At 47.0% G+C, this 26,787-nt stretch overlaps 1 protein-coding gene across 12 annotated transcripts in view; it reads left to right on the top strand.

The window, feature by feature from the left end:
* The first annotated feature begins 244 nt into the window (after nt 1-244).
* Nucleotides 245-26,787, top strand: part of MARK2 (microtubule affinity regulating kinase 2) — a 75,575-nt gene continuing 49,032 nt past the window's right edge. For 9 of the 12 annotated variants that reach the window (XM_021925618.2, XM_021925617.2, XM_021925619.2 and 6 more), the window contains exon 1: nt 260-875. In XM_021925618.2, the coding sequence (XP_021781310.1) occupies nt 822-875 (54 nt within the window). In that variant the 5' untranslated portion in view covers nt 260-821. Of the gene's footprint in view, nt 876-26,787 lie in introns of all 12 variants that reach the window. The other 3 variants (XM_021925616.2, XM_021925623.2, XM_003909642.4) reach the window with 2 other exon arrangements.

Raw genomic sequence — 26,787 nt, forward strand, 5'->3', positions numbered from 1 at the left:
TCACCCGGGGAAACGACCGGGTGCTCGGAGGGCCTCGGGTGTTGCCGGAAATGGCCGACGACCGCCCTAGGCAGGGCGGTGGGAGGGGGCGTGGCCGGCTCAGCACGCGGAGCAGCTTCGGGTATTTCCGGAAACTGCCGAAAGCCCTCTTGAAGTGGGCGGGGAAAGGCCGGTGGGCGTGGCTGGATGTCTGTGGACGGGGGCTGAGGGGGTAGGTAACCGGGGTCGCTTCGTGGATTTCCGTAAACAGAGCCGAAGCTTCGTCTTCTTACGAGGAGGTGCGCGCGTCCCCGGGGGTTACCTTCTTCGGCTGTTTCCGGAATTCACCCGTAGTCTGTGGCCGGGAGGAGAAGGCGCGCCCCACCTCCCGTTTCTAGCCGCTTCGGATGTTTCCGGCTGCTGCCGGCGGAAAGAGCCGAGGGCCGGCGGTGGTGGCGGCCATGTTGGGAGCAGCAGGTCCGGCGGCGGCTGCCTGTGTGCCGGGCGCGGAGCAGTGCCGCTGAGGGCAGGGGAGGAGCGAGGCAGGCGGCCGGCTGCGGCGGCAGAGAGTAGGCGGAGCGGCGCGGCCCGGCCGAAAGGCGGCACAGCCCAGCCGGGGGTCGGGGGGGTGCGGTCCGGAGCCGCTCGGAGCCGGCGCGGCCTAGCCCGAGCGGCGCATCCCCGGGCTGGCGTGAGCGGCTGCCCGGCCTCCCCGCACCCCCGGCCGGGGCCCATGCGGCGGGTGCTCCTGCTGTGAGAAGCCCCGCCCGGCCGGGCTCCGCGCCTTCCCTTCCCTCCCTTCCTCCAAGCTTCTCGGTTCCCTCCCCCGAGATACCGGCGCCATGTCCAGCGCTCGGACCCCCCTACCCACGCTGAACGAGAGGGACACGGAGCAGGTAAGGAGCCCCGAGGGCTCCCCGAATTCTCTGGCTGGGCCCCTTGCACCTTGCGGAGCCTCCTCCCTCTTCTGCTCTCCTCGTGCCCCTGCTGCCATCCTGCAAGCCTCGGCTGCCCTGTCATCCGGCTCCCGGCTCCAGCTCCGCACATCCCGCTTCCGAGTCCTGACCTGGGACCCACCTCGTCCTGACTCCAAGCTGCACACTTGTCTTTCTGCCAACCCCCTCTCCCCTCACCGCCCTCCTGCGCTCTTCCGTGTCACCTCCCCAGCTTCCCTTTCTCTTCCCTTTTTCTCTCAGGGGCCTTTCTGGTCTTCCTCCACCCACGCTTAAAGCAGCCACCCTCCCGCTCCTCGAATAGCAGCACCCGGCGATTTGCCACAGATCGTTGTCCACCTCTCCCTTCGTCTCTCCTGCCTCGCTTCCCCTCCGCCCGCACCGGTTCTGCCAGTCTCTGGTTATCACCCTCAGGGTCCTTGCCCTGGACTGCGCTCTCGATCCCTGGCCCCTTGCAGTTCCCCCAGCTTTTTCTATCCTGCTTCTTCGTTTTCCAAATTGTTCTCTCCCTCTTGCTTGCAACCCACCAGCTCCACCCTCATCACCTTTCCAAATCCTTCGCCTACTCTTTGCTCATCACTTTCCCTTCTTTGCTCCAGGAGCTCCCTGGATCCTGGCGCTGGCATTTGTCGCTTCCGTGTTTCCCCACAGCTGTCATGCGCATAGTTTTCCCACAGGTTGCCTTTGGGGTTCCAATCATCACTCCCTTCAGAGTCTTTGGATCCCTCTTGTTCTCTTGCCCTCGGGTTTGGCTTTTAGGTCCCGGGGTCTCCTGTTTCTCTCTGTGAGGGTTCTACTAGGCTCTTCCTCCCAACCGAAAGACACTTGGCCCCACCGTATTAACACAACCTGTTGCTCAGTCCTTTCCCAGACCTCGCTGCATCACAATTTTTGCCTTTCTGTCTTCGTACGCTGAAACACAAACCATGATGACTTTCTGTGTCTTCACTCCCGTGCCTGGCACTTAGAGTATTTTCTTTCTTGCTTGTTGCCTTCCTGTTTCTCCACCCTCACCGCATCTTCCTTACTGTACCTTTTACTCAGCGTTGCCTTTCATCTCCACGTTAGTCTCCTGCCTTCTTCATGTCCTGTGTATCCCCCCACCATGCTTGGATCCATTCTGTTCCTATTGGCTAAGTCTTTGTAATTCCCAGGAAGTCCGGGTGTTTTGCATGCTAGTTTCTCGAGCTACACCTCAGCCTCACGACTGCACGGTCCCCCTCATCCTGGCAATCACTGCTATGGTTTGTCACCCAAGTCTTAGCCTTTCTGTGTCATCTCACTTTTGATCCCAGAGGCGTCCACTTTCCACCCCTCCCCTTTCTTTTACCGTCTCTAGCGTCCTTTGCTGACTGCTCTGTGCAGAGGCCCCTGCCTGTCATACCTTTCTTGGTGGAGAACTTTACTAGGCCAAAAAAACTTGACTTGAAAAAGAAGTGCTTCCGCCCCGGGGCTGCTGTGCTTTTTGCCTTCTTTCCGCTCATTCCATCCTTTATGTTTCCCTCTTACTCCCCTCTTTCTTTGTAGCCCGGTAGAGCACTTGTTATATTCTCTTGCATGTGAACATTCTTTGAAAAATCTTACGTCCTTTCATTTACTGTGTTTTTCTATTTTGTTACCCCTGGCTCTCTGTCACCTGGGCAGTTAGGAACTCAAAAGAAGTTCTAGGCAGAGTTTTTCTCTGCAGGGTTGATCCTTTCATTACTTGTGGATTATTTGCTTCTAGGGGTGAAATAGGGGTTGAGAGGGGAGGGATGGTTGATTTCCATTTCATCACTGGGTTCGGCAGCTGGTTCTCATGGGACAGGTGGGTCTTCGGAGACAGAGGAGCATGTTCGGTGTCTCGCAGTCTTTCTCTCCCTTGCCTGCCGGCTGTTTATCTCTCCTTACTGGGAATTGCTTTCTCTAGGCCCTCTTGAGGTTGCTTTTTCCACCCTTTTTCCTCTCACAACCTCTGTTTTAGCAGGTAAACCCTGCTTAACCAGAGAACTTTCCCAGACTGTTGATCGTGAGCTGGTAGGAGGAGACCAAGTGACTGACTGGCACCCTCAGGCATTTGGGGAGTGGCGATGGAGTGCCTACTCTCTCAGTGAGGCTGGTGGGGAGCATTGTGTTCAGCAGAGCAGAGTAACAGACTGCCTCAGTGTGGTTTCTTTGTGCTGCTCACTACATGTAAATGCATTATTGCCATGGTATTTTCCTGTGATATGTGTGTTGATTTCCCCTCTTCCTTACATGCCTAGTGTACTGCTGAGCATATAGTAGGGATTCCACCGTAGTGCGCATCCACTGACTTCATGATAGCAGCAGTCAGTGACCATTTGGAAATGTAAGTAAGCTCTTTGATAACTTTGCCCAGAGCAGTAGCTGCATACGTTGTCATCCTGTTATGATTATTGATTACCCATCCTATTTCTACTCTTTATGGACTTAGATTCTCCTTAGCCCCTTCATACCTTCTACTGTTCTCAGGGTAGCCAATCACTGTATCGACTTAATATGAAGTCTCATTCCAGTAAAAGCAGGGACTTTGGAAAACCTTGGATGCACCTATCCCAGACACATTGCTGTATTCTTTCTTTCTTTTTTTTTTTTTTTGAGACGGAGTCTCATTCTGTCACCAGGCTGGAGTGCAGTGGCGCAATCTTGGCTCACTGCAATCTCCGTCTCCCGGGTTCAAGTGATTCCCCTGCCTCAGCCTCCTGAGTAGCTGGGACTACAGGCACGCACCACCGTTCCCGGCTAATTTTTTGTATTTTAGTAGAGACGGGGTTTCACTATGTTGGCCAGGATGGTCTCAATCTCCTGACCTGTGATCTGGCCTCCCAGAGTGCTGGGATTACAGGCGTGAGCCACCACGCCCCCGCGCTGGGCCTGATTCTTGTATTCTTTAAAATAGGAAAAAAGACAAACAGCAGCTCCTCAGGTCACAAGGCCAGGTATATCAAACATTGACCTCCGAGAATAGATCATGCCACCAAGTGAAAGAAACCTCTTCTTGGTCCTGTTGTGATTTTAGCTAAAGTAGTCATGGAAACTTGGTCATTACTATAGTCTTAATGTTATTTTTTTTAAAAAGGGGATTTAGTTGGGCTGATTTCCTCCCCTAAAGGTCTTCTGTCACCTTATTTAAATTTAAATTATTTAAACTGGTTTTACCAGAAAATAGGTAAACAAACACCACTGGTTGTCTCCAGTCTCTTTTCTTGCTCTTCCTCTCCCTCTTCTTTAAAAATGTGGCTGATGACAACCTGTTTCCAGGAGCCCTTTGATCACTCTGAAACACACAGACACAGAAAATGTTGAAGCATAAAAATAAACCTTGCGTTGCAGGGAGATTGCCTGTTTGCTGTCGACTTCGCTTATAACAGCGAAAGTAGGAGACTAAAAAAAAAGTCAAGCCCTGTCTTTAAGATGGTTTTTGTGACACCTGATTCCAGATGTGCTTGTTCACAGCCATAGACTTCTTGCTTTTGCAGAAGGAGGGTTCTAATCTGGGGCTGGTAGCTTGGGGGATTGTTAGTCTGTGAGCTGAGCTTTCAATTCACTTCTTTTCCAAATGGCTCTGCTGGCCTGGAAGCTTGGCAGTTGTGAAAGCAATCAGCAAGATGACTGTTTGCCTTCCAGCCAGCAGCAGCAGTCACAGGCAAGCCTGGAGAAAGGTCCAGCTTTCAGAGTTCACCTGCTAGAGTTCATAACACCTGGGGGAGAGGCTACTGGATCTGGGACCTGCCCCACCTCTGAGCCTCAGAAACTATGAGAGAGGGATTGAGAGAAAACTTGCCCCACTCCTGCTACAGTGGGAAGGGAGGGGGCAGCTGTCAGGCTTCTAGGTGGTGAGTGGCATTGTTTATTCTCTCAGTTCTAGAAAGGGGAGTTTGGAAGTACTGGTGAAGAAAACAAAGTTACAAGATCCTATAAATAGCCGAAGTACTCCAAACACTCTTCATTGGACCCCATTGTTGACTCTGGACATATATATAATCTTTTTTTTTTTTCTTTTTGTTTTTTGGACACAGAGACTTGCTCTGTCACCCAGGCTGGAGTGCAGTGATGCCATCTCGGCTCACTGCAACCTCCGCCTCCCGGGTTCAAGCTGTTCTCCTGCCTCATCCTCCCGGAGTAGCTGGGACTACAGGCGCCTGCCACCATGCCTGGCTAATTTTTGTATTTTTAGTAGAGATGGGGTTTTGCCATGATGGCCAAGCTGGTCTCAAACTCCTGACCTCAGGTGATCTGCTGGGTAAATATATTTTTTTTGTTTTTGGTGTCACTTAGGTAGATTGGATGAGCTAGCTAGCATCTCACTCCACACTCTGAGCTGTGCAGCCGTGTGTCCTGGTGCTAATTCTCACTCTGTCCTTTGATTCTGGCCAGGGGCTCCTTGATGGTGCTGCCTTCTGGTTAGGAATATGGGTGAATGTCAGACCAAATAGTGTCACTTTCAGCTTGACCGTAGGGATCTGGAATGACGTGTTGTTAGAGCAAGGGCTTTGGGAGTCCTTGGAGTTCGTAACCTTTGAACCTGGTAAAAGTAACTGTACCTAGTAAACTATAATAATTTCTCTCTGGTCAGGCACCATGGCTCATGCCTGTAACCCTAGCACTTTGGGAAGCCAAGGCAGGAGGATTGCTTGAGGCCAGGAGTTCAAGACCAGCCTGATCAATAAAGTGAGACTCCATACCTACAAAATTTTTTTTAAAATTTAGCTGGGCATGGTGGCACATGCCTGTGGTTGCAGCTACACAGAAGGCTGAGGCAGGAGGATGGCTTGAGCTGGGGAGGTCGAGACTGCATTGAGCTGTGTTTGTGCCATTGCACTTCAGCCTGGGTGACAGAGCAAGACACTATCTCAGAAAAAAAAAAAAAATTACTTTTCTCCAGTTTATGGACTTTGGGAAGTAGCTAAACAGATGGATATAAGGCAGTTGTTGAAACTTGGCCTGCTGCAGGTTCAAATAAAAGTTTACACAGGGATAACTGAATCTTTCAGACTAACCAAAGATTGGGCTGGAGATTTTTCTCAACATAAATGTCCTAAGCAGAGCTGGTGCCTGTGAGGTAGGAAAAGATTGAGACTGTTTGCTTAAGAGGTTTGCAGGGTTAGAGCTCTTGGGAGTCAGAACTTCTCAGACTAGATTGTTTCCCCTTTGGACAGAACAACCCAATTCTCTGTGGGCATTTGATCAGGACTAACCCAGGCCTTCATGAACTCTTTCTCATTGAGCACTTAGCCACCTGGCTGGCACTACTCTTCTCCCGGGAGCTTCCATGAGGTTCCTATATATGTATTATGTCGACTTGAATGAATATTTTATGTCTAGAGTGCAGCCAAGCCTCAGACTTTGTGGCCCATTATCGACAAATGGGGTAGGGGGTGGGCGCCACCTTTGGCCCTGTGATAGCTTCTCTGCTAAATGGACTCTCCCCAGCAGCACTTTGAAGCCCGTTAATGGATTGGAATGAAGTAACCTCAGCAGATGGAAAGAGTGAGGAGGGTGGTCATCTTCCTTCCCTGAGACTGCCTGATGAGGCTTTCCTACGGTAACCAGGGCCAGCCCCTATTCCCTCTGCTTGGTTAAGCTGTGGACTGGAGCTGCTAGGCCTCTGCTTTGAGAAGTGTAGAAAGGATTTTATTCTCTTTTAGCCATGGTGGGGCCACCAGTTTCCCCACTTTCCCATCAAAGCAAAAATTGAGAAGGATGTGGAAAGGGTGGGTGGAGTTTAAATCTGGCCCTTCCTCCTTCAGTGGAAGTTCAGCAAAATGACAAACCAGATAGGTGGCTGAATTTCCTTCTCTTGACGGGAGATTCCAGTATTTGTACGTTTTGTGCTTGAAGCTTGGATTCTCCAGGCTACCTCCCAGCCTTCATCAAACATGAGTGAGTCACAGAAGTGTTATCTATGCATTTTCCCCCTTCTGTCTCAGCAAAGGGAAGAGTAAGCCTTTACAAACCTGTGGGGGAGGAAGTCACCCTCTTCCCACTGCTGGAGAGCCAGGCTATCCCCAGGTTAACCCTGAAAGTTCTGACTTCTGAGCAGAATGTTACTGCCCCCCGCCCCCTTCCTTTATGGTATAGGCCATTGAAGGTCATTGCTCATCTTTTTTTTTTTTTTTTTTTTTTGAGACAGTCTTGCTCTGTCACCCAGGCTGGAATGCAGTGGCACGAGCTCAGCTCACTGCAACCTCCACCCACTGGGTTCAAGAGATTCTCATGCCTCAGCCTTCCAAGTAGCTGGGATTACAGGTGCGCACCTCCACACCTGGCCACTTTTTGTATTTTTAGTAGAGACGGGGTTTCACCATGTTGGCCAGGCTGGTCTTGAACTCCTGAACTCAAGTGATCTGCCTGCCTTGGCCTCTCAAAGTGCTGGGATTACAGGAGTGAGCCACCGTGCCCGGCATCATTGCTCATCTTTTAGACTGAGATGTTACAGCTGATTCTAAAACAACACCAAGAGAGAGTCTGGCCTCTTGATTTCCAGTTGTGTCTCAGAGGAGGAGGCATCCCAGTTCCTCCTCTTGCCCTCTAGACAGCTCCTCCTCTGATGAATATAAATAGGCTAGATCCCTTTATCTTCATATCTGTTTTTGTCTAGAATGTTTCAAGTTTCTCAAGCTAGGTGTGGTGGCTCACATCTGTAATCCCAGCACTTCGGGAGGCCAAGGCAGGAGGATCACTTGAGCCCAGGAGTTCAAGACCAGCCTGGGCGACATAGCGAGACCTCATTTCTACCAAAAAAAAAAAAATTTTTTTTTTTTTGAGACAGAGTCTTGCTCTGTCGCCCAGGCTGGAGTGCAGTGGTGTCATCTCAGCTCACTGCAACCTCCGCCTCCTGGGTTCAAGTGATTCTCCTGCCTCAGCCTCTTGAATAGCTGGGATTACAGGCGTATGCCACTGTATCCCACTAATTTTTGTATTTTTAGTAGAGACAGGGTTTCACTATATTGGTATCTTGAACTCATGACCTCATGATCTGTCTCAGCCTTCCAAAGTACTAGGATTATAGGCATGAGCCACCTTGCCGGCCAAAAAAATTTTTTAAAAGTTACCTGGGTGTGGTAGCACGTGCCTGTATCCCAGCTACTTAGAAGGCTGAGATGTGAGGATCACTTGAGCCTGGGAAGTTGAGGCTGCAGTGAGCTATGATCATGCCACTGCATTCCAGCCTGGGCAACAAAGTGAGACCCCATCTCAAGATAAATAAGGTTTGTCAGTCCCTGTGGGGGTTCTTTCCACAGATGTCTGTCTTTGGGTTGGCGCTTCCCCCACTTGCAGTTATTCCTTACATTTCTCATTTGAAAATGGCAAAAATGGCAAAAGTAAATCCATTTCCTTTTTACACCAAATTATTAGTTTTATGCTTATAAAACTAAATGAACAGAAGATTTGGTAGGAGAGGAGGGGAGATGGACACTGATACTGGTGGCTAGGTGATCCTGAGGGACAACTGGTGCCGGACAGGAAGAGAGGAGGGCTGTGTTCAGTGACTGGCTCCCAGCCACCTTTTTGGCCTTTTTCTTTTTAACATGAGGAAGGCGGAGCAGACCAGGGGCTTCTCTGTAGAACCAGTCAAGCTGGTTTTAGGCAGCCTCGGCCTATTTTCTTGTGTGCTCTTTGGGAAGTTGGCAATATGAAGGTCGGCCTCCTTTGGGGCTGTGTTCGTTGAGGCGGAAGTTTGGAAGCCATCTATTGTAAACAACCCCCTTCTCCCCAAACACTGAATGGGTTCTGAGCTGGTCCTTCACTCCAGGGAGGAGGCTTTCTCTCCGCCCTATGCTGAACTGAAGGCAGCTTTGCTTTATACACCTTTCACTGAAAGCTCTAAGCCATAGCTCCTTCTTGTGGTCCCTCTTCCCAATTCACAGCTTGGCAAAAGGCCCTCAGCCTGGCCAGGAGGAAGGAACTGGGTCTGCCTTTGGCTCCTCATTTATGGGTCTGGAAGAGGATCAGGACTCCTTACTGCTATGATTTGGCTGCTAAATTCAGTGACACCCCAGGCCTTTTTTGGTCCATGCAATGGGACTGTCTCTCCAGGCCTGCTGGGAAAGAAAAGAGAGAAAAAATAGCTTTTGGTCTGTGGCAGCTTACAGGGACTTCAGGAAACAACCTGTAGGAAAGGTGGGAGCTACGGGTCACCATGTGTGACCTGCAATAGCAGTAGGGAGTCTTTCTCAGGGAGCAAGGCCCAGCCAGGTAGGATTGTTTCCCAGTCTCCCAGCTAAGCAGGAAATGCCAAAATATGAATGTTTAGCAATTAGTGAGTGTGACTACCTGCAGACAGAGCTCCAGCCTAGACCTTGTCCTTGGGGGCTGGTCGCCCCTGTTTTTACTACAGTGAGCTACTCATTGCTTCTAATTACCATTTCAGTATGAGTTTTGCTTTGTTTTCTGATATCCCACGTGCAGCTCCCTTTTTTCTCCACCTTCTTTTTGTTGTGTTTTTTTGAGACGGAGTCTTGCTCTGTTGCCCAGGCTGGAGTACAGTGGCACAGTCTCAACTCATTGCAACCTCCGCTTCCCAGTTTCAAGCAATTCTCCTGCCTTAGTCTCCCAAGTAGCTGGTACTACAGGCGCGCCACCACACACAGCTAAGCTTTTTTTTTTTTTTTTTTTTTTTTTTTTTTTTTTGAGATGGGGAGTCTGGCTCTGTGCGTCAGGCTGGAGACACTGCAAGCTCCGCCTCCCGGAGTTCACACACCATTCTCCTGCCTCAGCCTCTGAGTAGCTGGGGCCTGAGCCTGATCACCATGCCAGGCTAATTTTTTGTTTCTTAGGTTTTTTTTTTTTTTTTTGAGACGGAATTTCACTCTTGCTGCCCAGCCTGGAGTGCAGTGAAGCGATCTTGGCTCACTGCACCCTCCACCTCCAGATTCAAACGATTCTCAGCCTCAGCCCCTCCTGAGTAGCTGGAAGCAGGATTACTGAGCATGCACCACGCCCGAAAGCTAATTTTTTTTTTTTAGAGATAGAGTCACAAAAGCTCTGTCGTCCCAGGCTGGAGCACTTGCTGCAAGCTCCATGCCTCCCGGTTTGCATTCTCCTGCCTCAGCCTCTAGAGTAGCTGGGACTGAGCCACAGGTCCACCATGTAGATAATTTTTTGTTTCTTAGGTTTTTTTTTTTTTTTGAGACGGAATTTCACTCTTGCTGCCCAGCCTGGAGTGCAGTGAAGCGATCTTGGCTCACTCTGCCCTCCACCTCCCAGATTCAAGCAATTCTCCAGCCTCAGCCTCCTGAGTAGCTGGGATTACAGGCATGCACCACCACGCCCAGCTAATTTTTTTTTTTTTTTTTGGAGACGGAGTCTTGTTCTGTTACCCAGGCTGGAGTGCAGTGGCGCGATCTCGGCTCACTGCAAGCTCCGCCTCCCGGGTTCATGCCATTCTCCTGCCTCAGCCTCCTGACTAGCTGGGACTACAGGCGCCCGCCACCACGCCCGGCTAAGAGACGGGGTTTCACCGTGTTAGCCAGGATGGTCTCGATCTCCTGACGTCGTGATCTGCCCGCCTCGGCCTCCCAAAGTGCTGGAATTACAGGCATGAGCCACTGCGCCTGACTGTGACACCTGGCTAATTTTTGTATTTTTAGTAGAGACTGGATTTCACCATGTTGGCCAGGATGGTCCCGATCTCCTGACCTCGTGATCCACCTGCCTCTGCCTCCCAAAGTGCTGAGATTGCAGGCATGAGCCACCGCGCCTGACCTTATTGTTTTTAAGAGACAGGGTCTCACCCTGTCACCCAGGCTAGTGTGCAGTGGTGTGATCATAGCTCACTGCGGCCTCAAACTCCTAGGCTCAAGTGATTTTCCCACCTTAGCTTCCAGAGTATTGGGACTACAGGTCATACCTGACCCCTCCACCTTCTGGACTTTCACTCACCCCATCACTCCCTACTTCTCCGCCACAAAAGACTGTCATTGGCTATCTTTGCATGTAGTGTTGAAGGCACTTGGAGATTGTTGCTTTGTCTTTTTGCCCATGAAAGTTTGAATTACCGGTTCTCCAGTCACAGGAAGTGGGGTTCCTTAGGCCAGCTCCATGTCACATAGCGTACTGATTATGTTGAGCTTATGGCACAGCTGAGTGGAGAGTCCCACACTTTTTGAACACTTTTTGACTTCCGATAAGTGGTTCCACTATGGTTAAGAGCAGGTTTGGTGGGCTGGGCGCGGTGGCTCATGCCTGTAATCCCAGCACTTTGGGAGGCCAAGGCAGACGGATCACTTGAGGTCAGGAGTTCGAGACCAGCCTGACCAACATGGTAAAACCCTATCTCAACTGAAAATACGAAAATTAGCCTGGCGTAGTAGCATACACCTGTAGTCCCAGCTACTCAGAAGGCTGAAGCACAAGAATCACTTGAATCCGGGAGGTGGAGGTTGCAGTGAATAGAGATCATACCACCGCACTCCAGCCTGGGCAACAAAGCGAGACTGTATCTCAGACAAACAATAAGAGCAGGTTTTGTGGCTAGATTTCTTGTATTGGAATCCTGGATCATTGTCTCCTGTCATCTTAGGTTCCCTCTGTGTCTGTTTGCTCATCTGTAAAATGGGAGAATAGTACCTATCTTATAGGTATAGCTGTTATGAGTATTAAGAGTTAATGAATAGAAACCTTTTAGAATAGTGCCTGGCACAGCAGAATAATCATTGCCATTATTGTTCCAGTTGAACAACACAGTGAATTTTATCTGAGCACCACACAACTCTAGGTCAGTATAAGGGGTGATGTTTGGAATTTCTCTGTTATCAGTTGAAAAAATCTTGTTCTCCTGGCATCTTCAACCCATTGGGGTCCTATAGGCGCTTTTTCTAACATCTCTGTTTTTTGTTTTTTGTTTTTTTTTTTTTGAGATGGAATCTTGCTCTTGTTGCCCAGGCTGGAGTGCAATGGCAGCATCTTGGCTCACTGCAACCTCTGCTTCCTGGGTTCAAGCAGTTCTCCTGCCTCAGCCTCCTGAGTAGCTGGGATTACAGGCACCCGCCACCATGCCTGGCTAATTTTTTTTTTTTTTTTGTATTTTTAGTAGAGACGGGGGTTTCACCATGTTGACCAGGCTGGTCTCGAACTCCTGACCTCATGATCTGCCAGCCTTGGCCTCCCAAAGTGCTGGGATTATGGCGTGAACCACTGCACCCGGCCTAGTTTGCTTTTTTACCAGTCATCTATCTGAAAAAAAGTGGAGTGCTACTGGAGAGATTCATGTACTTCTGATAACACTTTTAGCTCATGTTGTTTTTTTTGTTTGTTTGTTTTTTTTTTTTTTGAGATGGAGTCTCGCTCTGTCGCCCAGGCTGGAGTGCAATGGCCGGATCTCGGCTCACTCCAAGTTCCGCCTCCCAGGTTTACGCCATTATCCTGCCTCAGCCTCCCGAGTAGCTGGGACTACAGGCGCCCGCCACCTCGCCCGGCTAGTTTTTTTTGGTATTTTTTTAGTAGAGATGGGGTTTCACTGTGTTAGCCAGGATAGTCTCGATCTCCTGACCTCGTGATCTGCCCGTCTCGGCCTCCCAAAGTGCTGGGATTACAGGCTTGAGCCACCGCGCCCGGCCTAGCTCATGTTTTGTAAGGCATCAAATATTAAGTAGTTTTCTTGATTAAAGTAATTAAAAAATCACCACCTGCTGCCTGCCTATATTTCTGTGTTGCAAATGATGGTGGTGGATGTGTAGCCTCATCTGTAGCTAGAAGGCCAAATCCAAAGTCACCAGAGCTTGAGTTTTTTGAGAGTTGAGATCTGTGTGTCAAAGGGGAAGCCCTAGGGTTCTCTGCAGCACCAAGATCAGGGATTCATACCATCATGTTCCTTTCTTTTTTCTTTTCTCTTTTTTTCTTTCTTCCTTTCTTTTTTTTTCTCATGGGTTCTTACTGTGTTGCCCAGGCTGGTCTTGAGTATCTGGCTTCAAGTGATCCTCCTGCATTGGCCTCCCAAAGTGCTGGGATTACACACTCAGCCATGTTCCTTTCTTCAAGTAGGGTATTGACCCTTTGGCCACAGGAGAAAGCACCCAGTTTTTCTTAAAGACCACGTGGGAACCTAGCAGCCCATGATTGTAGGTTCCTTTTTCCCTTGTAGAGTGGCCTTCAAGGGCAGGTTCTTGTTACCTCCCTTTCAGAGACCTGAAGGGACACAGGCATTTCTGCTCCTGGGAATTTGTGGACTTTGAATCTGGAGCTCAGATTTTGGTCTCCATTGGTTGCTTGTTTATCTTCATCACTTGCCATTTCTGGAGCCTGCATGCCTTCTCAGAGCAGCAGGTAAGTTGCTTAGTTTTTTCACATTGCAGCTGTGACTGGGGGAAGGTAACAGTGTCCCCTTAGAACTCATGGAGATGCCAGGCATAGTGACTCACCTGGAATCCCAATACGTTGGGAGGCTGAGGCAGGAGGATCACGTGAGGCTGGAGGATTGCTTGAGACCAGCCTTGGCGACATGGTGAGAGTTCATCTCTACAAAAATTTCAAAAATTTTTTTAAAAAGAACTCATCAGGGACTATTTCTTTCATTGTATTTTCCTCTTCCTTTTGCCCCCTCTGCTGACTTGTTTCACTTTCATTTTTTGTTTGGTTTCTTTGAACTCCCTTTCTTCATTATCATGTCCTTGCTCCAGTCCATCTTAGGTTTTTCATTTCTTTGTTCCACTCTCCCTAACCTGTTTCTGTGCCCTGTTTATGTCGTGGCTCAGGGTATGAATTTTGATAGTCCAAGATCTCCTTCAGTTATAGAATCCCAGACCACCTGGTCCTTTTTTTCTCTCGTTCCTCTGATTTCTGTACATTTAAGGATTCACTGCTTTAGAAAACATGGTGTAGTTTTTGTTTGTTTGTTTTGCTTTTTGGTTTTTTTCCATGTTTCTGGAGCCACCTCTCTCAGTAAAGCCAGTCTTGGTGACTTATTAGGGACAGCATTCTGGTTTCCCTGGTGACAGCGTTTAAACTGATTCTAGACTGTTTTCTCTAACCTATCAGGAATGCCCTGTCTTGGGAGAGATCTGGAGAGGTACTTGAGAATTTTGGACACTGTAATATTGAATTCGGTTCTAATTGTGATCTGGAGACCCTCAGACTGTTTCAGGTGATGCACGAAGTCAAAATTCTGTTCATCATAATATTAACACAGTGTTGCCTTTTTCACTCTCATTCCCTCACCAGTATACAGTGACATTTTCCAGAGGCTAAATGATGTGTGGTGACATCACATTCTTCTGGCTAATGAAATGTGTAATTCTGTATTCTTGTGTTATCTATAATTTTTAAGGTAGTACTTTAAGGTAAAAATATGGAAGTTTTCATTGATGAACTCAGTTTGTTCTCAGTACTCCTGTGCTCTTACTAGCTTTCTTCAGTTGTAAGTGCTATAATCTTTTTGTACACTTCATTACTGTCTAATAAATCCTTATTTTGAAATCCCAACATTTTCCTGGAACCTTTGAGGAAATATAAGAAGTAAGTACTACTTGTAAAAGTTTCTTGTAAAAACTTTTGGGAAGGCTGGACGTGGTGGCTTATGCCTGTAATCCCAGCACTTTGGGAGGCCAAGGCGGGCGGATGACGAGGTCAGGAGATCGAGACCGTCCTGGCTAACATGGTGAAAACCCGTCTCTACTAAAAATACAAAAAATCAGCCGGGCGTGGTGGCGGGCGCCCGTAGTCCCAGCTACTCGGGAGGCTGAGGCAGGAGAATGGCGTGAACCTGGGAGGCGGAGCTTGCAGTGAGCCGAGATCGCGCCACTGTACTCCAACCTGGGTGACAGAGCGAGACTCCATATCTAAAAAAAAAAAATTTTTTTTGGGAAAACTAATTTTAAAAATTTTATTGACAACTTATTTTAGCACTTTAAAATAGAAAAAAAATTATAATATTTCCCTTATATGTAAGGGTGAATTGTTGGCTTACAAAAGGGAGATTAGAAGACTTGCTTTTTCAACCCATAGCTGCAATTTGTATGTTGAAAAATACTAAAATGGACATACCAACAAGTATAAAGGAGAACTCTAAAGAAACTGGGCAAAACTGTAAATAAGAACTAAAAAAAAAAAAAAAGCAGAAAAGAAATAAACTATAATGAAAACTATCTTCCCAGTTTCATAAATGTTCATAATGTACCTTACTGTGTCTTATGCGATAGAACATTTTCATGTAGTATTATGGTACCAGTTAAGTTGTGGCATTCTTTCAAGATCATTTAGAGTTTAAAGAAAAAGGACTTGTGTATTTTATGCGTGTGTACTATGAGCTCTTTAAAAGCCAAAATTTCTTCCAGCTTTTAAACTAGAAATAAAAAAGTCACTGAAGCCTTTTATCTATCAGGATAAGTTGCCACATTGCGCTGACTGGAAAAGCCCACACAGAATCTGAGAGACTAATGAAGTCTTGAACAGCTGACATTCCTGAATGCCCACTGGATGAAAAGTCAGTAAAATTCAAGGTAGTGCCACTTCAGATGTTACCAGGATTCATTAAATTCAAGATTTAGCCAGGCGCAGTGGCTCATGCCTGTAATCCCAGCACTTTGGGAGACCGAGGCAGGTGGATCACCTGAGGTCAGGAGTTCGAGACTAACCTGGCCAACATGGTGAAACCCCATCTCTACTAAAAGTACAAAAGTTAGCCGGGCATGGTGGTGCATGCCTGTAATCCCAGCTACTCGGGAGTCTGAGGCAGGAGAATCGTTTGAACCCAGGAGGTGGAGGTTGCAGTGAGCCGAGATCGTGCCATCCCTCTCCAGCCTGGACGAGAAGAGCAAAACTCCGTCTCAACAGAAAAGATGTAGCTGCACACATGAAGACCAAGTTAATATCTTATTTACAGAATTTTACTTTCACATTACAAATGAGCAAATCTATAGACGTGGCTCGACTTGCTGTATCAGCACCAACTGCTCATCAAAGAATAATTTATTTTATGTGAATGCTCAGAAGCAGATACAAATGGTGATAAATATTCAAAGGGTTGAATAACTTCCTGAATCTCGTGATTTATCCTGGAACAACTTTATTTCCATTTGCACCCTTGGTGCAGAAGCAGTGGTGGAGAAAACTGCTGGCGCCGTAACATGGATCAAGGAAGTGGCAATAAACTCTACCAGTGGTCATTGTCATGGTCTTTCCCACCACAAACTTGTGGTTGAAAAATAAAAGCCGTTGTTACTTGAGAATGTGTTGAATGAAGGACTAAAGACTATTTTTTAAATTTATTCATTTATTTTATTTATTTTTATTTATTTTTTTGAAACAGAGTCTCACTTTGTCTCCCAGGCTCAAATGCAATGGCATGATCTCTGCGCACTGCAACCTCTGCCTCCTGGGTTAAAGTGATTCTCCTGCCTCAGCCTCCCAAGTAGCTGGGATTACAGGCACCTGCCACCTCGCCCGACTGATTTTTGTATTTTTAGTAGAGACAGGGTTTTGCCATGTTGGCCAGGCTCGTCTGGGATTCCTGACCTCAGGTGATCCACCTGCCTCAGCCTCCCAAAGTGCTGGGATTACAGGCATAAGCCACCATGCCTGGCCAAAACTATTAATTTTGTGTGTGTGTGTGACAAGATCTCACTGTGTTGCTTAGGCTGGAGTGCAGTGGTGCGACCTCAGCCCACTGCAACCTCTGCCTCCCGGGTTCAAGTTATTTTCCCACCTCAGCCTCCCCAGTAGCTGATACTACAGGTTCGCACCACCACGCCTGGCTAGTTTTTCTATTTGTTTGTTGTTGTTGTTGTTGTTTGGGTTTTTTTTGGTAGAGACAGGGTTTTACTATGTTAGCCAGGCTGGTCTTAACTCCTGACCTCGAGTGATCCGCCTGCCTCAGCCTCCCACAGTGCAGGAATTACAGGCATGAGCCACCATGCCCAGCCTTTTATTTTATCAACCCTTTAATAAAGGTCTCTTTAGGCCAGGCGTGGTGACTTATGCTTGTAATCCCAACGCTTTCGGAGGCCAAAGCGAGTGGATCACCTGAGGTAAGGAGTTTGAGACCAGCCTGACCAACATGGTGAAACCCTGTCTCTACTAAAAGTACAAAAATTAGCTGGGCGTGGTCGTGGGCACCTGTAATGTCAGCTACTCGGGAGGCTGAGGCAGAAGAATTGCAGTGAGCCGAGATCGTGCCATTGCACTCCAGTCCGGGCCAACAACAGGGAGACACCATCTCAAAAAAAAAAAAAAAGGTATTCCAAGTGATGAAATACAAAGTATCCATGAAGCATTGCTGCTGTATGCCAAACTTGAGGAAAGCGTGTGTGTTGGAGCTGAACCAGCTGCAGGGATCATAATTTTTTCTTGAAAGAACAGCTGATGGACAAACTAGAGTTGTTCATATGGACATTTTATGAAAATGAAAAAGGTGAGCCTGTCATTTTTGCCACTGATAAAATTCAAGTTTTCAAGTGAAAATTAGAATTTTGGAAAACTTGTGTCTGCTAAAACTTTTCTGAGATTGGTAGTAAAATTAATGAGTGTGATTTTTTGATATTGTGTGAAATATCAGTATTTGGAAATTCTGCACAAGTCAGTGAAGAAATATTTTCCAGAATTCTAGTGGGTAAAAGAGCCATTCAAAGTGCAGGATGAGGCCAGGCATGGTGGCTCACCCCTGTAATACCAGCACTTTGGGAAGCTGAGGAGGGAGGATTGCTTGAGGTCAGGAGTTCAAGACTAGCTTGGGCAACATGGCAAGACCTCATCATCTCTGCTAAAATTTTTTTAAAATTAGCTAACACTGGTGATATGCACCTGTAGTCCTAGCCACTCAGGAGGCTGAGGTGGGAAGATCACTGGAACCCAAGAGGTCAAGGCTGTAGTAAGTTGTGATTGTGCCACTGTACCCTAACCTGGGCAACAGAGTGAGACCTTATCTCCAAAAAAACAAAAACAAAAACAAAAAACAAAGTGGGCCGGGCGCGGTGGCTCAAGCCTGTAATCCCAGCACTTTGGAAGGCCGAGACGGGCGGATCACGAGGTCAGGAGATCGAGACTATCCTGGCTAACATGGTGAAACCCCGTCTCTACTAAAAAATACAAAAAAACTAGCCAGGCGCCTGTAGTCCCAGCTACTCGGGAGGCTGAGGCAGGAGAATGGTGTAAACCCAGGAGGTGGAGCTTGTAGTGAGCTGAGATCCAGCCACTGCACTCCAGCCTGGGCGACAGAGCAAGACTCCGTCTCAAAAAAAAAAAAAAAAAAACAAAGTGCAGGATGACTAATGGATTTTAACGTAAAAGTATATGAAATGTTTATTGATAAGATTTCAGGTTCCACATTGCAACTAGCCTTTAAAAACTACCACTTGGTGAATTTTGATGTAGTATCAAAGAAGAAAATCCTCAGTATCCGAAAGGCTATTGAACTCTGTTTTTCAACTACATGTCTCTGTGAAGTGAGATTTTCTTCGTATATTTCAACCAAAACAACTTATGAAAACACATGGAATGCAGAAGCAGATATGAGAGAGAAGTCAACTGTCTTTCATTAAGCCAGACATTAAAAAGATGTGCAAGAATGTAAAGCACTGCTACTCTTGTGGTGAAATTTCATTTTGTTTTGGAAAATACAAGTTTTTTATTTTAAAAAGGTTATTAGCATAAACATGTGGGTTTATTATCTTGAATGGATTAATAAATTTTTTTTAATTAGTTTCAGTTTCTAATAAGATAGCTGTGTAGTCCTCAATAATTTTTTAAGCATATAAAAAGTTCTTGAGACCAAAGGTGAGAAAACCACAGTAGTAGACAAAACATGGGGCCCTTGTCTTGTTGCGTTGGTTGGTTACTTGCTATGACTTCATAAGGAGCCCTTGTTTTGCTGTTCCCAGCCCCAGTATAATCCCTGCCTGGGTCTCAAAGAGGCATTCAGTACTTTGGTTTGCAGTCCCTCTAGTTCCTGTGATGTGAGGGACTTTGACCAAAGATAACTGATCTTTTCCTTCTGATACATACACCACTGGCCCTGTGGGTTTTGTTGGTTTTTTTTGTTATTGTTCTTTAAAATATGTGGCTTGTTTATTCTTTTTCTCCCCTTTTTTTATATCTTAAATTTTTTTTCTCATTTTCCCTTTTCATTCCTTTATTGCTTGTTTATTTATTTTCAAACAGAGTCTTACTTTGTCGCCCACGCTGGAGTGCAGTAGTGTGATCTCAGCTCACTGCAGCCTTGACCTCTCTAGGCTCAGTTGATCCTCCCACCTCCATCTCCCAAGTAGCTGAGATTACAGGTGTGTGCTACCACACCCGGCTAATTTTTGTATATTTAGTGGAGACAGTGTTTCGCCATGTTGGCCAGGCTGGTCTTGAACTCCTGGCCTAAGTGATCTGCCAACCTTGGCCTCCCAAAGAGCTAGGTATGAGCTACTGCAACCTGCCTTATTTTTTGTTTTTCTCTTTTTTTTTTTTGATTTTTAAATTTTTCAGATTTTTTTTTTTTAAATGAGACAGAGTCTCTCTTGCTCTGTCACTCAGGCTGGAGTGCAGTGGCGTGATCTCAGCTCACTGCAAGCTCCCCCTCCTGGGTTCACGCCATTCTCCTGCCTTGGCCTCCCGAGTAGCTGGGACTACAGGCACCCACCACTATGTCCTGCTAATTTTTTGTATTTTTAGTAGAGATGGGGTTTCACTGTGTTAGCCAGGATGGTCTCGAGCTCCTGACCTCATGATCCACCCGCCTTGGCCTCCCAAAGTGCCGGGATTACAGGCGTGAGCCACTGCGCCCGGCCTAAATTTTTCAGTTTTTATACTCATCTGTTTTTTGTTTGTTTTGTTTCTTTAATTTGTTAGTATTTGTTGTTTTTTGAGACAGAGTCTCACTTTATCACCCAGGGTGGAGTGTGGTGGCACAATCTCGGCTCACTACAACCTCCGCCTCCCAGGTTCAAGCAGTTCTCCTGCTTCTGCCTCCCCAGTAGCTGGGATTATAGGCACCTGCCACCATGCCTGGCTGATTTTGCCTTTTAGTAGAGACGGGGTTTCTCCATGTTGGTCAGGCTGGTTTCGAACTCCTTACCTCGGGTGATCTGCCCACCTTGGCCTCCCAAAGTGCTGGGATTACAGGCGTGAGCCACCGCCTCTGGCCTGTTTTTTGGTCAGCTGTTGTGTTTTGATTGCATTATAAGATTAGTTCATCAGGTAGATTTTCTTTGGTATATATTTAGTTGTGGTTTGGAAAATAAGTTTTTTATTAAAGATTAGTCATTTATGTTTACATGTAATGAGTTTACTCATGTTCTGTTAAATGAATTGATACATGTTTAAATTTTTCCTCATTTGAATTTCCAATATAGTAAATATCGATAGATACAATTCATATAAACAAAAACTTCTGAGTGTTCAGTTATTTTTCAAAATGCAAAGAGTCCTGAAACCAAAAACTGTAAGAATCATGGTTGTAGACAAAACTTGGGTTGGTTCTCCATGACTTTGGTTGATAATTTTTTTTTTTTTTTTGAGACAGAGTCTCGCTCCGTCGCCCAGGCTGGAGTGCAGTGGCCGGATCTCAGCTCACTGCAAGCTCCGCCTCCCGGGTTTACGCCATTCTCCTGCCTCAGCCTCCCGAGTAGCTGGGACTACAGGCGCCCGCCACCTCGCCCGGCTAGTTTTTTGTATTTTTTTAGTAGAGACGGGGTTTCACCGTGTTAGCCAGGATGGTCTCGATCTCCTGAACTCATGATCCGCCCGTCTCGGCCTCCCAAAGTGCTGGGATTACAGGCTTGAGCCACTGTGCCTGGCCGATAAATTTTTTTTATTTTTTATTTTTTGAGACAGGTTCTCACTGTGTCACCCAGGTTAGAGTGGAATGGCATGATCTTGGCTCATTGCAGTCTCAACCTCCCAGGCTGAAGCAATCCCCTCATGTCAGCCTCCCAGAGTGCTGGGATTATAGGCATGAGCCATTGTGCCTGGCTTTATTATTATCATTATTATTATTATTGTTTTGTTTTGTTTTTTGAGATGGAGTTTTGCTTTGTCACTCAGGCTGGAGTGCAGTGGCACCATCTCGGCTCACTACAACCTCTGCCTCCTGGGATCAAGCGATTCTTGTGCCTCAGCCTCCCAAGTAGCTGGGATTACAGGTGCACACCACCACACCTGGCTCATTTTTGTATTTTTAGTAGACACAGGTTTTTGCCAAGTTGGCTAGGCTCCTGGCTTCAATTGATCTGCCTGCCTCGGCCTCCCAAAGTGCTAGGATTACAGGCATGAGCCACTGCGCCTGACCCTGTAATATAATTTTACATGAGTTAATAGTGTGACATTTTCTCAGTTGTAATTTTTTTTTTTGAGACAGTGTCTTGCTCTGTCACCCAGGCTGGAGTGCAATGGCGTGATCTCCACTCACTGCAATCTCCCAGGTTCAAGCGATTCTCTTGCCTCAGCCTCTGGAGTAGCTGGGATTATGGGCACACGCCACTGCGCCTGGCTAATTTTTGTACTTTTAGTAGAGATAGGCCTTTCACCATGTTGTTCAAGCTGGTCTCAAACTCCTAACCTCGTCATCCACCTGCCTCGGCCTCTTAAAGTGCTGGGATTACAGGCATGAGCCACTGTGCCTGGCCAGTTTTAATTTTAATGCAATAAATATCAGTAGCTGTCACCCACACGAAGAAATCCATTTGACGTCATCAGTAAGAATAAAGGGATTCCAGACAGTGTGAGAACTCTTCTGTAAACAGAGATGGGACTGATAATCCCTGTCTTTGATTGGTTGATTACTTGCTATGACCTCATAATGAGCCTCTGTTTTGCAATTTCTGGGGCCCTGGCTGGGCCTCAGGAAGGCACTTGCTGTCTTGGTTTTCAGTTGTTCTAGCTGAGGAAGCTGGTTGTCAGTGACCTGATGGACCTTGGCCAAAGTTGGCTCATTTCCTCCTTTGAATACATAGCATTACTTTTTGTTGTTTTATTCCATTAAAAAGATCATTTGGCTTACTTGGATTTTATTATGACAGTAGGTTTTTTTTTTTTTTTAATTTTTTTTAACTTATATGTTGGCTATTGGTCAATTCCAAATTTGAAAACTGCAAAGCTTACACAGCTTCTATCCTTGAAGAACCTTGGTGCTTACATTAGCTGAGGGCTGGTAGGCTGCAGTCACTAAGGCCAGACACTCAATGGTCTATTCCCTGGGTGGCTCCAGAGCTGACATACTTTGTTTCTTTTTGTTTCTTTTCCTTTTGTACTTGACTCTTTTTAACCTGTTTCTTTCTTTTCTTTTCTGTCTTTTTTTTCCAGAAGGAGTCCTGCTCTGTCGTACAGGTTGGAGTGCAGTGGCGTATCTCAGCTCACTGCAACCTCCGCCTCCTGGGTTCAAGCAATTCTCCTGCCTCAGCCTCCTGAGTAGCTGGGATTACAGGTGCCTGCCACCATACCCAGCTAATTTTTGTATTTTTAGTAGAGGAAGGGTTTCACCATGTTGGCCAGGCTGGTCTTGAACTCCTGACCTAGTGCTCCGCCTGCCTTGGCCTGGGATTACAGGCATGAGCCTATCATTTACCATGTAAAGATAGGCTTTACATGGTGAAAAGCCTATCTCTACTAAAAGTACAAAAATTAGCCGGGCGCAGTTATAATCCCAGCTACTCCAAAGTGCTAGGATTATAGGCGCAAGCCACCATGCCCGGGCTAACCCCTATTTCTATCTTTCTTTCTTTTTTTTTTTTTTTTTTATGGAGACAGAGTCCCACTCTGTCGCCCAGGTTGGAGTGCAGTGGCTGGATTGGCTCACTGCAACCTCCACCTCCCAGGTTCAAGTGAATCTCCTGCCTCATCCTCCTGAGTAGCTGGAACTACAGGTGTGTGCCACCATGGTCGGCTCATTTTTATGTTTTTAGTAGAGACAGCATTTTGCCATGATGGCCAGGCTGGTCTTGAACTCTTGACCTGGTGATCCACCTGCCATGGCCTCCCAAAGTACTGGGATTACAGGTATGAGCCACTGCATCCAGCCTGTAACCCTTGTTTCTTAATGAAACATGCCTGTAAATCCTACTTTTATGTAGGTATACTTTATTTTTCCTGTAAGAGATAGGTTTATTTGGAGTGTTTGTAGCAGGGTGTGAACTTTGCATTTCCTTGACAAGTCCTTAAGTGACAGGGAGAATTGTAGTAGTATATAATCTTTAAACTACCCTGTAATTCTCAACATTGTTCTTTTGCGTATACTCATTCTCCAATTTCCATAGCACCTCTAGCTTTTAACAGCTTCCCTAAGTCATACGAATAATAGACCTTGGGCCTCCTCTAATAGTCACTTTGACCAACTTTAAGCAAATCTTTTAAAACTCATGTCAGCTGGGTGCAGTGGCTCCTGTAATCCCAGCACTTTGGGAGGCTGAGGCGGGCAGATCATGAGGTCAGGAGATCGAGACCAACCTGGCCAACATGGTGAAGCCCTGTCTCTACTAAGAATACAAAAATTAGCTGGGTGTAGTGGTGCACGCCTGTAGTCCCAGCTACTCAGGAGGCTAAGGCAGGAGAACTGGCTTGAACCCGGGAGGGAGAGGCTGCATGAGCCGAGATCATGCCACTGCACTCTAGCCTGGGCGACAGAGAGAGACTCCCTCTCAAAAAAAAAAGAAAAAAAAAAAAGCCAGGCACGGTGGCCCACATCTGTAATCCCAGCACTTTGGGAGGCCAAGGTGGGTGGATCACGAGGTCAGGAGTTCGAGATCAGCCTGGCCAATGTGGTGAAACCCCATCTCTACTTAAAATACAAAAAATTAGCTGGGTATGGTGGCGAGTGCCTGTAGTTCCAGCTGCTCAGGAGGCTGAGGCAGGAGAATCACTTGAACCCAGGAGGCGGAGGTTGCAGTGAGCAGAGAGCATGCCACTGCACTCCAGCCTTGGTGACCGAATGAGACTCTATCTCAAAGTAAAAAAAAAAAAACACAACAAAAACTCATGTCATTTGCTCAGAATCATATCTCATTGGAATCATTTTTTAAAAACTGTTTAATCAAGTGCTCAACATATCAATTCCTGTCTACATACAGGATTGTAGCTCCATTTCCCATCACTCAGCAAGTCCCATAATCTGCTTTTTCCATAAAGCATATTTCTTTTCAGATTTACATGTGGCTTGCATTTCAGTTCCAGAATTGAACTTAATGTGCTATTTTCTCTCTTCGGCTACTGGTCTTTGTGGAAGATAAAGAATTTTAATTTTGGGTTGGGCGTGGTGACTCACACCGGTAATCCCAGCACTTAGGGAGACTGAGGCGGGTGGATCACGAGATCAGGAGTTCAAGACCAGCCTGGCCAAGATGGTGAAACCCCATCTCTACTAAAAATACAAAAAACTTAGCCAGGCGTTGTGGTGGGCGTCTGTAATCCCAGCTACTCTGGAGGCTGGGCAGAGAATTGCTTGACCCCGGGAGGCAGAGGCTGCAGTGAAACGAGATCACACCACTGCACTCCTGCCTGGGCGACAGAGCGAGACTCTGTCTCAAAAATAAATAAATAAAAAGAATTTTAGCCGGGCATGGTGGCTCATGCCTATAATCCCAGCACTTTGGGAGGCCGAGGCGGGTGGATCACCTGAGTTCAGGAGTTCGAGAGCAGCCTGACCAACGTGGAGAAACCTTGTCTCTACTAAAAATACAAAATTATAGGACAAAAAATGCCTGTAATCCCAGCTACTAGAGAGGCTGAGGCAGGAGATTTGCTTGAACCTGGGAGGTGGAGGTTGCGGTGAGCCGAGATCGTACCATTGCACTCCAGCCTGGGCAACAAGAGCAAAACTCTGTCTCAAAAAAAAAAAAAAAAAAAGAATTTTAATTTCAAAGATTTGTTTACTGTATTAGTTAAGGCAATAGCTTAGTAATGGCACCTCCTGGATGGCCCTCTAAGTGCATTAATCTGCTCCAAGTCATTGGGAAACTCAGCCTTAAAGGCAATGGACTGAGTGGCTGAAGAGTGGGCAGGGTCTCCTCATTTTTGCATGGTTTGCCTCTGAGGCTGTGTATCTTTTTTTTTTTTTTTTTTGAGACGGGAGTCTCTCATTGTGTCACCCAGGCTGGAGGCAGTGGCTGACCCCGGGTTCTCACTGTGGGGCCTGGGCCTCCCAGGTTCAGGCCATTCTCCTGGGTTCTCTCAGCTCTCCCAGTAGCTGGGACTGGCAGCTTCAGCCACCACGCCTCCGGCTAGTTTTTTTGTATTTTAGTAGAGACGGGTTTCACTTCCATGTTAGGCTAGATGGTCTCATCTCCTGACTCCTTGATCCACTGGCCTCTCTGGCTCTCCCAAAGTGTTGATTACAGGCTTGAGCCACCGCGCCCGGCCGAGGCTGTGTATCTTTAGCTATAGACAGAGTAGCTAAGATTTATTGAGTACTTACTCTGTCCCAAGCACTTGTTTAGCTGTTTTACCTTCATTAACTCATTTTACTTGTTGTTTGTTTTTTTTTTTTTGAGACAGAGTCTCAGTCTTGTTGCCCAGGCTGGAGTGCAACGGCACGACTTTGGCTCACTGCAACCTCCGCCTCCCAGGTTCAAGCAATTCTCCTGCCTCAGCCTCCCAAGTAGCTGGGACTATAAGTATCTGCCACCGTGCCTGACTAATTTTTTTTTTTTTTTTTTTGAGACGGAGTTTCACTCTTGTTGCTCAGGCTAGAGTGCAATGGCACGATCTTGGCTCACCACAACCTCCGCCTCCTGGGTTCAAGCGATTCTCCAGCCTCTGCCTCCCAAGTAGATGGGATTACAGGTATCCGCCACCACGCCCGGCTAATTTTTTGTATTTCTAGTAGAGATGCGGTTTTACCATATTGGCCAGGCTGGTGTCAAACTCCTGACGTCAGGTGATCCACCCACCTCAGCCTCCAAAAGTGATGGGATTACAGGCATGAACCACCATGCCTGGCTTCATTTATTTTTTGTAAGTTAGTAGGTCTTACTATTTTACAGGTGAGGAAATAGAGGCCCAGAAATGTTGAATAACTTGTTTAAGGCTGCAAACCCAGGTGGTCCAGAGTATGTCATTGTCAGAACCAGCTTTTCTTGGTTGTGAAGAATCCTTTGTCCCTGGCTTCAGTTGTGTCCAGGCAGTAGAAGTTAGTTTCCTTAGGATTAGCTCACGGTAAGTGTGAGGCAGATGTCTCACAGATGGAGTTTAGAGTCACAAATGGCCTCCAGTTGTTTCTTCTGTCATTGGTGGCCATTGGTAAATGTGGCAGAAATGGTGTGGATGGAGTGGGAGCAGCTTTCTGGGCTTACCTCCCTACTGTTGAGTGCTGTGTGCAAGGGAGACCTTTTAAAGAAGGTCTTTGACCCCAGCTTCTGATTCACATCTTTATCTTTTCCCATATTCTGGAATTTCAAGAACCGCTTTAGAAAAACCAAAGCCCTGAGTCCTAAAATTGATAAACAACAATTAAGTACCTTAAAATATAGGGCATTATAGATTGCTAGGTTTGACTATCCTGCTCTGTGGCACCCATGAAATGTTGGGATTCTAGAACTCTTTCTTTGTAAGCGCCCCACTCCCCACCAAAAAAAACCCCACAAAACGTAAGAAGCTTTTGTGTGTGGCTCTTTTTTTTTTTTTTTTTTTTGAGACGGAGTCTCGCTCCGTCGCCCAGGCTGGAGTGCAGTGGCGCGATCTCGGCTCACTGCAACCTCCGCCCCCAGGTTCACGCCATTCTCCTGCCTCAGCCTCCTGAGTAGCTGGGACTACAGGCGCCCGCCACTGCGCCCGGCTAATTTTTTGTATTTTTAGTAGAGACAGGGTTTCACTGTGTTAGCCAGGATGGTCTCGATCTCCTGACCTTGTGATCCGCCCGTCTCGGCCTCCCAAAGTGCTGGGATTACAGGCGTGAGCCACCGCGCCCGGCCTTGTGTGTGGATCTTAACTGTGTATATTTTGTCTC

The sequence above is a fragment of the Papio anubis genome, chromosome 12 (assembly GCF_008728515.1).
Source record: "Papio anubis isolate 15944 chromosome 12, Panubis1.0, whole genome shotgun sequence".
In the NCBI taxonomy this organism is placed as follows: Eukaryota; Metazoa; Chordata; class Mammalia; order Primates; family Cercopithecidae; genus Papio; species Papio anubis.